The sequence below is a fragment of the Ursus arctos genome, unplaced genomic scaffold (assembly GCF_023065955.2).
Source record: "Ursus arctos isolate Adak ecotype North America unplaced genomic scaffold, UrsArc2.0 scaffold_16, whole genome shotgun sequence".
NCBI lineage: Eukaryota > Metazoa > Chordata > Mammalia > Carnivora > Ursidae > Ursus > Ursus arctos.
Window position 1 is genome coordinate 43077086 of NW_026622830.1, and position 12892 is coordinate 43089977.

General features: G+C 46.2%; 1 protein-coding gene across 5 annotated transcripts in view; it reads left to right on the forward strand.

The window, feature by feature from the left end:
• The window catches only part of RIN2 (Ras and Rab interactor 2), a 238662-nt gene that overhangs the window by 197165 nt on the left and 28605 nt on the right, over window positions 1-12892 (forward strand). For all 5 annotated transcript variants that reach the window (XM_026502950.4, XM_026502951.4, XM_026502957.4 and 2 more), the window contains 3 exons: window positions 2797-2908; window positions 6777-6849; window positions 12150-12241. In XM_026502950.4, the coding sequence (XP_026358735.1) occupies window positions 2797-2908; window positions 6777-6849; window positions 12150-12241 (277 nt within the window). The remainder of the gene's footprint in view (window positions 1-2796; window positions 2909-6776; window positions 6850-12149; window positions 12242-12892) is intronic.

Here is a 12892-nt window from a genome sequence, read left to right on the forward strand (position 1 = left end):
AACTGAGTCTTTGTTTCTCATCTGACAGAAACAGACAAGACTGAGACTTCTGTTGGAACAGGCTCAGGGTGACGAGGTGCAATATTTGATCATCTTTGTGGAATATTCCTTGGCCAGCATGCCAGGTCGTTGCCTCTAGTCTGGGTCTGTACGATCAGGAGCCATGTCTGTGGGGCCCCTTCTTTTTGGAGGTTGAGTTGTCTGCTCCTGCATTTCTGCTTGAAAGTTCTGAAGGGGGAGGTTGCCCTGTTGCTAGGCAACAACTCCCTTCGCTGCATGGCTTCCCTCCCAGCACAGGGCACGTCCATTCCTGCTGAGACCACGGGGAACAAGTCAGGTGGAAAGTTCTGTCTGTCTACCTACTTGATCCCTGGACAGGACCTGCCTGACGAGATAGAGCAAGATGAGGGCAGGCTGAGGGCAGGTGGAGGACAGGAGCAGCATGGATCTAGAGAGGCCAGAGGGCACCACAAGCAAGAAGGCTGAAGAGAAGGAAAAGCAGGTGTGAGACGAAGGAAGATTTTTTTTTTAATTTTGTACTATGTTATGTTATTCACCATACAGTACATCATTAGTTTTTGATGTAATGTTCCATGATTCATTGTTTGCATATAACACCCAGTGCTCCATGCAATACGTGCCGTCCTTAATACCCATCACCGGCCTAGACCAATCCCCCACCCCCTCCCCTCTGAAGCCCTCAGTTTGTTTCCCAGAGTCCATAGTCTCTCATGGTTCATTCCCCCTTCTGTTTATCCCCCCTTCATTCTTCCCTTCCTCCTCCTACCGATCTTCCTGCTATTCCTTATGTTCCACAAATGAGTGAAACCATACGATAATTGTCTTTCTCTGCTTGACTTATTTCACTTAGCATAATCTCCTCCACACCCATCCATGTTGTTGCAAATGTTGGGTAATCGTTCTTTCTGATGGCTGAGTAATATTCCATTGTATATATGAACCACATCTTCTTTGTCCTTGAGACAAAGGAAGATTTGAAAGTCCAGCCATGGTATCATAGGTCCTTGGGGTGCCACCATCCTTAATTCATCTACATCCTAGGACAGGAATCAGCAAACTTTCTGTAAAAGGCCAAAGTGTAAATATTTTTGGCTTTGTGGTCCATACAGTCTGTCAGAGCCTCTCAGCTCCACCTTAGACAGCATGTAAATGAATGGGTATGGCTTTGTTTCAATAAAGCTTTATTTATAAAAACAGGCAGCAGGATAGATTTGGTCTGCAGGCCCAACTTTACCAACCCCTGTTCTAAAGCTGCAGACATTCAGGAAATAAGGTTGTACTCTCTCTGATCCCCAAGGTTCAAGTAGATCCCCACCTGTGCAAGGGAATAATACTTCTACTCCGCCAACCAACAGCTGGTTCCCAGCAGTGCTTTGGGCTTTTGTACCCACTGGGATAGGGTTTAGGAAACATCTGCTTCAGTTTTCGGGTGTCCCAGAAACACTAACTCCCAGATGTATTCTATTCCATGGCTGCCTCCCTGTGGGTGCTGGGAGAGAATAGAGAACTCAGCGGTCTTCCTGATTTTCCCTCCAAGCAGACACCCAATCCCCATAACCACACTCCCACCCTCCACCCAGAAGTTTCTTAGAAGCTATTGACTGGACATATGGAGGAAAGTGAAGATTAGGTGAAATAATAAGAGTTAAGAGAGTGGAGAGCATGGTGTCTAAATGCAGAGGGAAGAGAAGTGGTTAGAGAAACAATACAGGATAGGATCCTTGGAGAAGGACCATGTACTCCATCCAGAAGGGAACCAGAACTCAGCCAGGCTGTCCCACTGCACACTGTAGGAGGCACCATTTGATTTGTAGCCTAGGTAATTGGTGCCTCCCTGGAGTTGTGCAGTGCCTAGGGGTACAGGGCATACTTGGCTCTGCAGTGTTGGAGGCCAGAATGGTGGCCTGAAATGGACAGTGAGAATTGGGTTGGTTTAAAGCACATGTCTGAAAACAGTATCAGAACCTGGAGGGAGATTGTCACAAGTTGGGGCAAGTCAGGTGTAAATGGACCTGTAGTTCCAGTGTTGGCTGCGGTGAACCTCAGAGCATACCTCCCCACCTCCCTAAGAGGGCAGCCAGTTTTAGCTCCAGCAGTTGTCACCGTACCTGGTGTTGCCATATCATCCTGTTTTCCAAGAGAAGCTAGAAACTCAGATTTTTAAAACCTGCTTTTTCACTCTTGGAACAAACTTAATTCTCTTTTCTTTTCTTTTTTTTTTTTTTTAAGATTTCTCTATTTATTTGAGAGAGAGAGATCATGTGCAGGGAGGGGCAGAAGGAGAGGGAGAGAAACTGCCTGAACCATCCAGGTGCCCCACAGATTTAATTTTCTCTCATAAATACACTCATCAGCCAAATTAGCCAGTGAACTCAACAACTCACCTCCTATGGTTTAACCATGTTACCCATGATTAGAACCGGGGTTTCATCAACCATGATGCCCATTTAGACACGGACTAGAGAGCACGTAACATGAGCTATAAAACAATCACCAAACTGAAAATGCTACTGCAGTCTAAGGAAGCATTAGTGTTATGGAGAAGATTCCATCAAAGGGAAAGTAGGATTCTGTGGAAGCCAGTTGTCAAAGGAAGGCAGCTGTGGCATGTTTGTTGAGAGTCCCTTTTGCTGGCAGGGGAGAGTCCTGGGTTGAGCCTTGTGGTTTAGTTATGAAGGGCATTCTAGTCATGGACATCAGGTGTGCAGGAAATCATATGCCCAGCTTCTCATCTTCTAGATATTTCCTAAGCTTGAATTTTTTTCCCTCTGCTAGATCTTCCTGGTTCGTAAATCCACCAAAATGCAGAAGAAAGTTCTCTCCCTTCGCCTGCCCTGTGAATTTGGAGTCCCACTCAAGGAATTTGCCATAAAGGAAAGCACGTACAGTAAGTGGTCACGGGATGGCGAAGTCCTGGTTGACGGGAGGGCCTCTGGTCATCTGAGCAAGTGGAAGTGGACAGAGCTTGTGCTCTGAGACAGACAGACGTGAGTCTGAGTCCTGGCACTGTTACTTCTTCACTCAGTGACTGGGCAGGTAGCCTACCCTAGGAGCCTTGGTTTGCTTATCAGAACAATGGGGAGATCACAACACTAGGGAGCTGTTAACAGTTTAATTAAACAGCCTGCCTGCAAAGCGTGCAGCCCACTACTTGGTACATGGCAGGATGGCTTTCTTGCTACCTTCCCAGTTAAGAAGAGCATGGATTTGTTTCCTAGGTTGGCTGATGACTAACCCACAGAATAAGCCACAGCGATTGGGCCTTTTTATGGGATGTCATGCGAAAGCATGTGTCTGCCCGTCTTTGTGAATTACCCTTGAATGGACGTGTTCCCTCCAGACAATCACTGTTCAGTCATCTATGAAATGCAGCTAATCAAAGGCAGAATCCAGCCCTCTGAAAAAATCAACCAGCAGAGGTTTTGAAGGGAGAGTGGTGGCTTTGGTTTTCTTCTGCTATTCCGCAATCACTGAAAATGTGAAGTCTCGGGAGGCCACTTTTTTTTTTTTAAGATTTTATTTATTTATTCGACAGAGATAGATACAGCCAGCGAGAGAGGCAACACAAGCAGGGGGAGTGGGAGAGGAAGAAGCAGGCTCATAGCGGAGGAGCCTGATGTGGGGCTCGATTCCATAACGCCGGGATCACGCCCTGAGCCGAAGGCAGACGCTTAACCGCTGTGCCACCCAGGCGCCCGGGAGGCCACGTTTTAAATATAAAAGGGAACACACAATGCTGGTGTATGCCAGCCTCCAGGAAAGGATCCATAGAGACTCTGTGCCCCAAAGGGGAAAGCTTCATTGAAAGCACAGGTTAGCAAGCTGAGGAGGGAAGGCCAGGAGAGGTGAGTTTGGAAGCCTGGTGACTCTCTCAGTAGCAAGACTGAGACCAGGACGTTCGCTTGCTTTCCGATTTCCACCTAAGCAAGACTCAGTCCCTGTGTTTGAAGAAACCGAAGGTACTGAGGTCAGTTTAAGGGTAGGCAAGGTATTGTATTCAGCCCAGAGTTCATAGTCTCACTGAACCAAATGGCCTTCATGGAGTCTAGAGGGGACATTTCCAGCAAAAGTGAAACCTGCGGCCTCTTTGTGGTCAGCCTCAGGTTCAGCTGTCAACCTGGGCCTTGTGATGTGTTTCCTCCAGGCTCTGCAGGTCACTGATGCCCAGGGAAACCTCCACGAGTGACCCTGGTGCAGGGCTTCTACCGGTTTACTTGCATGGGGTGATCACAAGACAGACTGCAAACCCTCCATTCTAAAGACAGTGGATCAAATTTTAAGTGAGGGAAGCAGTGCTGACGTGGCTCTTGGAAGTTGGCTAGCCAAGAAGTGATAGACTACCTGGGTTTTACATCCCTTCTAATATCTAAAGTGAAGCATGATAAGTTAGCCTGGAAGTCCCCTCTTTGCCCCCTACGGTAAATACAGTTAGTGTTTGAACTTTAAAGCTTTCTTGGCATTCATCTTGGATTCCTCCTGACTAAAGATTTTTCCTCCCTATTGTGTCAAGATTTGAATCAATTCCCTCTTCCTATCTGGGGACTTACAGTGGTTGAAAAAGTCTGAGGAAGCATTCCCTTGTAACTAGTTACCACAGGTCTTGGTGCAGCCATGATGGCCCCTTCCTGGCCAGGGCCTGGCTTTTCTGTGAACGGAGGTGGACTGAGAAAGGAAGGACTTGCTAGGAAAACAGATACTTTGTCATAACATCTGGACAATATGGTTTAATAGTAAAGACCAGCTCATATTTGTATAGACTGCCTTCACAGGAATTACTCCATTTTTAAATTTAATTGTATTGTATTTTATTTTATTTTTTAAGATAATAAACAGACTTTACTTGCATAAATGGTATTATGACAATCGAAAGTGCCCTCACAAGTCTGTAAGACTAAAGGCACGTGAGTACTATACTGTAGTTATAAAAGCTGCTTCCCACAGGGGGACAGGTAATAATTCTGAAGCCATTATACATGTATACTGGACCTTACAATGAAGTAAGTGACGGCAGGTGGTGGGAGCCATGATTCTCACTGCTGGAGGGGGAGGTGACAGATAAATAAGAGCAGGAGACTAGAATGATCCATGTGGTAAGGATCAGTGCTGGAGATATCAGTAAGAACCCATGTTTCTCTTGATATAGATACAGGTGGTTACATACAGGGAATATTTGTAATTATGATGTATTTACACAGGTTAGTATACACTCATATATTTCTTTGGTCTGTCAGCTGAGAGATAACACCTAAAAGAAACAATACCCCAGTAGCAACCAGCACACCTAATGCCCAGATATTGGTGTGTGTTTGTTTACTTTTAACTTTTTTTTTTTTTACTTAAATTTGACTTGGTTGACATACAGTGCAATATTGGTTTCTGGAGTAGAATCCGGTTGATTCATCACTTACATACAATTACTCCATTTTTTAAAAAATTTCAGTTTCCTCTCCTACCCTTCTGGGAGAGAGGGAAAATACTGTTCTTGTCCATTGTACAGATGAGAAAACCAAGGCTCAGAGAGGTTAACCTCCCCCACACCGGCTCCCTCCTACTTAACTCATTAAATTGTGGTGCACGTGTAAGTTTCTGTTTCTGTCTGTCTGTCATGGTGTATGTGCAGAGGCATAGGTGTGTCTGGGGATGCTATCGAGATACTACATAAGCCAACTAAGACAACATACGCAAATCACAAGCAACACAAATGAGGATATGAAGTGTAATAAGAGGGAGAAACACGCATCTGATTGAGGAATAGAGGAAATCTTCACAAAGCCGAGGCTATTTGGAATGTTTTTGGAAGAATGACTGCCTGAGTGGCATTTTGGCCGACACGGCATGAGGAGTGGTTGGCAAATACAGAAGTATTTGAAGTCAAATCACTCACTGTCCTGCCATTTGGAAGATGTGCAAGATGGCTCAACATCTTGCCAGAACATGGTTGCTGGAAAGCTTGTGCCGTTGGTGGTGGCAGTGGTGGCAGGTGGGGTGCTCGAGGTCAGTGGGTTTTAGAATCTTCCCTACTGAATTTATCCAAAAGCCAGTTTACTGGAACCTTGTGTTTTCCTCCAAGCTTTGTACTCCTTTCGCCGGGTGTCTTAACCAGAGGTGGTTTGTTTTGGAAAAGAGGAATGTGGTCCAGTAGATCCACCCAAGGAGGGTCAGTGGCAGTGGGGACTTTGGTGTTTCCCCAACACCGTTGTATGCTCATGGCCTCTCATGCTGACCTGAGTGGCCCCTTGTCCCCTGCTCAACTTTGTGTTTGAACTTTTTTTAAGATTTTATTTATTTATTTGACGGAGAAAGAGTGCGTGCACAAGCAGGGGGAGGGGCAGAGGGAGATGCAGACTCCCCGCTGAACAGCCCCAAGGCAGGGGCTCCATCCCAGGACCCTGGGATCATGACCTGAGCCAAAGGCAGACACTTGACCAACTGAGCCACCCAGGCACCCCATGTGTTTGAATTTTTTAAAAAGATAGTTGTGCAATTTGAGCCTGTGCTGGTCTGTTTACCAAGCACTGGAGCATGTGCTCCGAATGAGTCAGGGCCTGAACTTCTAGGCCATGGACTCTTTAATGGCCTCATTCTGGGTGACACACATCCTCCCCACAGCTGGTTCTGATAAGCCACACAGTAGTAGTTGGTTCGAGAGCACAGAGATGGTCCTACACATGCAGCAGACAACACCAGAGGGCCTTTTCTTTCCCAGAACAATGCTCCAGGACACTCAGCTGGTTTCTGAAATCTCTCTTTTGCAGCTTTTTCCCTGGAAGGCTCAGGAATCAGTTTCGCGGATTTATTCCGGCTCATTGCTTTCTACTGCATCAGCAGGTAAGACCTCCTCACCTGTTATGATTTCAAGCACCTGATTAATGCGTGCAGGATAAATGGGCCTGGGGTTTCTTGATGAAAGCTGGGCAGAGGGGTCTAGGAGGCTTACTGCCTATGAGATGTCCCTGGAAGGATTGGCTACGAAATTAAAACAGTCACCAAGTCCCTCTGCCAGGCTTAAGATCAATATACTACCCTGGCCCCTCCAAATTAATACGTCCGTGTCTTCAAGCTATTCCCAGGGCTCCTTTCACCTAGACCCATCAAGCAGGGGAAATACACACACATGTACACATACACAAACACACAGAAAGGGACTCATGATGCAGACCTGTAACATAAAGGTCCCTGATAATGTTTCTGAAAACTCTCCAAGGGATGCAGTTCATGCTAGAAATACAGGCTCCGTAAACCAGCCCATAAATCTTGCATCCCTGTCCTGCGGGCCCACTTGGTGCTCATGCCCTTTTTGTAACTAAAGCAACTGTGTTAGACTACAAGTAGGTCAGCCCCAAATCACCATGTTAGTGTGGGGAGGCTATGAGTTGTTGAAGGCTCTCCTCTTTTCTTTCCTTGCTAGCCATCATAGTTTTTCAAATGGAGTGTTCTTTTGGTGCTTCAGAATCCAACTTTGCAGAGACTGATGTTGTTTCCACATAGGGCCGCAGGGCTCTTCCTCTGCAGAGACTGATGTTGCTTCCACATAGGGCTGCAGGGCTCAGTTGGCCCCCTTGGCTTCTCTGTGTGCCTGTTACAGACGATAGAGCGCAGACAGGCATGCATTCCTGGGTTGTTTCCAAAGATCATGTCTCACAGCCATCCCAGTGTGAAACAAAGAAGCTTGTTTGGGGTTCCTTTCCTTTATGTCAATTTAAGGATCAAGCCTGGCTCAAAGACGGAGTTAGACGTTTGTTGTACCTATTGGGTTAGACCCTCCCAGGGGCAGGCACTGAGCTGTTGATCCCTAGACATCCCCAGGCCGGCAAAGCCACACAGCCAATGCCCTGAGGGTGGGGAGGCACTTTCAGTGGGGGCATCCAGGGCTGATAACCTGGAGGAAGAAACCAAGGGGCTTCATCTAGAGTTGGATCCCGTGGGCAAGAGCCCTTGGCCTGTGTAAGGAAGAATATCTGCTGCCCAGATAGAAGAAGAAGCCAGTGCAGAAGCCCTCACCAGCCCCAGGAATCCACACCTGGTCTGGTTTGAGGCCAACCAGTTCCCGAAAGTGAATTTCAACACTCACATGTTGATCGGAGGTGAAGTTGGCCAATGCTTACTCTTCAGAGTTGGCTTGTTGACTGTCCTGTTGTTGTGAAAAATTGTTACACCTATAAAACAGTATTTGGCAGTAGCACACAAAAGATACCATCTCTCCCCTCAGTATTCATAATAGGCTGGTATACCTGCTGTCCAGGGCTGTTTGATAGTTGAGGGAGATAAAGCACATGAAAGCCTTCTCTACACTACAAAACAAGATACCAATATAAGGTGCTGATGGGAAAATCCCCACATTGACATTCTGTGATCAGAGACCCCTGAGACTCATTGGCCTGTTTTGTCCCTCAAAATGCAAAGGTTCTTCATGTTTTTGTTTCTCCTCTAATGCTTTATGCTACTCGTTTACCCAAATCGATGTTCTTAGTCATCAGTACTTGATTTGACCCAGTCTGACCACAATATTTTTGAAATGTTCTAGTTGGTTACTGGTATGTAAATGTATCCACATAGGGAAGTGGTTGGGTTGTCAGCCCCGGTGTTCCCCTGGAATGCGTATGCACAGGTGCACTAGGTTAGGGAATTCCTGAATCAGTCAGCATGTGGCTTGCTACATCAGGAACGTCCATGAAGAGTCAGGCTGAGAACACAAATAAGACACAAACCTTGGCCATGAAGGCCTGGTCGCTCCCTGTCAGTTCAGCATCCTCAGTGTCTTGGAGCATGCTAGAATCACCTGGAATCTTGTTAGAACGCAGATTCCGATTCAGGTGGTCTGGGGCAGTGTCTGAGAGTTTGTGTTTCCAACAGCCTCCCTGGTCATGAGGCCAATGCTGCTGGTCCTACAGTTTACACTTTGAGTAGCAAAGGGCTAGACGAAATAATAATTCTTAATTATTATTGACTAAGTATAATTATAATTTCAGGGGCTTTCTATAAATGTGCTAGGTACCATACATACATAATTTCTCATCCTCCTGGCAACTCTGAAATTAGGATCGTGAAGACACCATGGCTCAGAGAGTGAGACACTTGCCCACAATCATTCAATTAATATGTGGCAGATACTGGATTTAAATCCAGACCTGCCTCAGTGCCAGAGCCCATATCTTGCTACTGTACAGCACCCCTCCATGGACCTTGGGGTCCAAAGGACATGGGTTCCCAGCCCCACTTAATTCCACATGAGCTCTGTGAGTGGGTGCCAGGACCTCCGCATCTATGCTATCCTGCGCTCCTGATCCACAGGATGGAGGACATCAGAGCCTCTTCCCAGCGGCCCGTGTGGGTCCCTTGTGAGTTACAGTGCTTGGTGCAATAGTAAGTGCTCACTAGTTAGTCTCTTTAGAAACGTGACATATAGAGCAAAGGTTAAAAAGTAGATTATGTGTGTCCTAAACCTCTTGAGTGAAACATTTATACCTAAGCTGGCTTTATTTTGTCTGTTATGTAGGTTTTAGAATCAGGGCTCCTTTCCTTAACAGGATAAAATGAGAGGGAAGCAACCGTGTGTGTGTGCTATGTTATACCCTTAGCTGGTGCAGTGGAAAAGGACTCATGTGCAACATCTAATTTTCCAGTAGATCAAAGCCGAAAACCAGCCATTAGTGAGATACAGGTGTGGTTTCCTGCCATACGTGCCCTTTAGAAAAACCCAAACCAGCCATGTGATGTTTAGGCTCCAGGTACGGCATTAGGCAAGGTAAAAGCTTAAAATAAACAGGTTGGTTTTGTCATATGTGGCTTTCCCCCAAATCGTCTAAAGAAAGAAGATTTTAATTAAGTTTGTACAGCTGTAGAAACATATATTTATATGATGCTTTGGTGTTACAAAGTTCTGCTTCCCATTAATCTTCTTTAAGATTATAATCTGAGTCATTGCCTCTCCCGAGTCAGGCAGCAGCTATTACAAACGCTGCCGTCCCCTGAGGCTCCACCTGCTTCATCCAGAACAGAAGCAAGTGGACAAGAAGGGGGTGCTCACAACATTTGGAGGCAGACGAAAGGGTCCCTGGAAACAACTCGGAAAAGAGCCGCCTCCTGACCTCCCCACCCCTAGTATTTATGTGAGCAGTATATTCGAGGCCATGAGACAAATTACATTGTATTCATGTTTTGCTCTTTTCATTGACCTTACTAATTTGTTACTCATTGTCAACAGCTTCAGGGGTTCCAGAATTCTCCAGTCATCCAGATTTAATCTGATTCAATTTAGAATGTTGCCTAATCTTACTGTAAACAACGAGTTGTTTGGGATAGTCATTCTCTTCAATGGAAATTTTCACAGCATCTTGTGTAGACAAAATATAGGCAGAAGCTCTAGGTTTTGTCTCTCAGTTACTCCACCTCAGCCATGATGGCCTCCTTGCTGTTCTTCATATATGCCAGACCCTCTCGCACTGCAGGGCCTTTGCACCTGCTGCTCCCTCTGCCTAAAATGTTCTTTCTTTCATGATTTACGCCTTGGCCCCCTTTAGATCTTCAGTCAAATGCTACCTGCTCACGGGGCCTTCTCTGGCCAACTCTCACTCTTGAATACTCTTTGTTATTCCCCTTTTGCATGTTTTTTTAAATCTGTCGCACACATCCCCTTCTCATGTATTCTATAAGTAGCATATTTGTTCTTTGTCTTTCGGTGTCCACTGGAGTGAAACTCCATGCAGGCAGGCAGGGTCTTTTGTCTGTTTGTTCTCAGCACCTGGAACAGTGTCTGGCACATCATAGATGATCATAAACATTTGTCGAATGAATGAATGTATTCCTTTTTTTAAAAAGATTTATTTATTTATTTGAGAGAGAGAGTATGAGCGGGGGAGGGGCAAAAAGAGGGGGAGAGGCAGAGAGAGCCTTCACATAGACTCCCTGCTGAGCTCTGCGCTCAGCCTGAAGCAGGGCTCAATCCCAGGATTCTGAGATCATGACCTGAGCCGAAACCAAGAGTCTGCCGCTTAACCGACTGAGCCACCCAGGTGCCCCCAAGTTCTTTTTTTGTAAGACCAGTACCACCACTGAAAAAAATAATTTCTTTTTGGATAAGTCACTATTGTTATTGTATATTCATTCATTCATTTACTCAAAACACGCTTTCTCACTGTCTGTATCAGGCAAGGCGTTGTGAGAGCCCTGGGGGGTGGGGAATCACCAATGCTTATCCCACATATATGAAAATGAACAGCTGTTTGCTAGGTCTGCTTTTGTTCTTTTGGAGAAAGCAGGAGGCCATGGTCCATGCATTTACTAGTGGTGACACTGTATGTTGGCCATGGAAGGACCCTTGTGTCTTCCTGTTGGTCCTGTCGGTCTGTGATGTTGTGTGCATGTGTTTGCTGGTCCACCCATGGTGCCATGCTGCTTGGGGGCAGGCTGTTGCATGAAGTCCTTTCCATTTGCCCCCCTACTCAGCATGGTGCAGGGGTAGCAGCAGCAACATCGCCTGGGAGCATGGCAGAAATGCCAAATTTTCAGCCTCACCCAGACCTCCTGAATCAGAGTGTGCAGTAAAATAAGACTCCCAGGGATTTGTGTGCACATAACAGATAGAGAAGCCCTACCTTAATACCAGAGGGAGTTCTTGTCTCCAGCACAAAAGCACAATGCATGGGCTCTAGCTGGAAGATGTCAAAGTAAAACCAACAGATGGTGGAGAACCTGCCGTGTGTAAGGAAGTGAGATATAAATCTTGGTTTAGGATTATACATTCCTGCTCAGTGAGTTGGGGCCCAATGTACAGAACATGTGGCAAATTAGTACGTAATGTTTTATGTGTGTATATGTAAGATCCACCAACATAGGGATTCTGATACTAACACTAGGTACATGTCAGCTACCCCAGGAAGGAAATTTCATCCTTGTTACAGATAACCAAAACCAGTCAGCCTATCTCTCAGGCTGTCCGAGTGTGTTACTAGAGGCAAAAATAGTAATCCTGCGGTCCTATCTCCAGTAAACACAAGGTCTGGTTAGGTATGATGTAGTGTCTCCTTAGGACATTTCAGTTGAAGCTAAAACATCTCTAGGGTGGAAATGCAAAGAAGAGATAGAAACAAGACACATAATTACAAATATTCTCTTTTTTGAAAAATCAGGGATGTTCTGCCGTTTACCTTGAAGTTGCCTTATGCCATTTCAACAGCCAAGACTGAGGCTCGGCTTGAAGAACTAGCCCAGCTGGGACTAAGTAAGTGGGTGCCCCTGCCCAGGTCTCTCCTGAAATGAATCTATGGAGCAGAGTCAGTGTTAGGCTGGCTGGTGATACACTGTCCCATCGAGAAACAATCCCCATCTCCGTGGCAAAACTTGGCCTCTAGGTCCATGAGGCCCCTGAATCACACCTGCCAAGAGTCTTTTTTCTAAGTCGAACATTGAACTGACTCTCAGAGGCAAGTCCTCCATTTGCCTGGGTAACCCCCACATCTCCCCAGCGTCTCCCATGAATGGGTTTAGCTACCTTAAATATCTGAGTCCTAATGGAATACAAACTTCTCTAGTGGGTCCTGTCTTTCCTTTCTGTGGCGTCTTACTGGAGAAAGACCTTCCATGGCCAGCAAATAGTACATCTCATGTGCACTACTTTTGTTCTGGAAGAACACACGGGCATTGACAGCACTTCTGTGCTTTGGGGAATTTGACCGTGCAGGCATCTCGAGTAACAAATGTCTCACTTCCTCTCTTGTTGTTCAGTTTCAGTGCTGGTGTCCTGGGCCATGTCCCCTATTCTGCCATGCATCCTCGCTCTGGCCAGCTGGGCACTGGGTTCCCCTCCCGCCCCTTTGCCACCGCCCCTAAATGCAACATCATGCTTCTGGACGGTGGTTGACAATGGATCAGG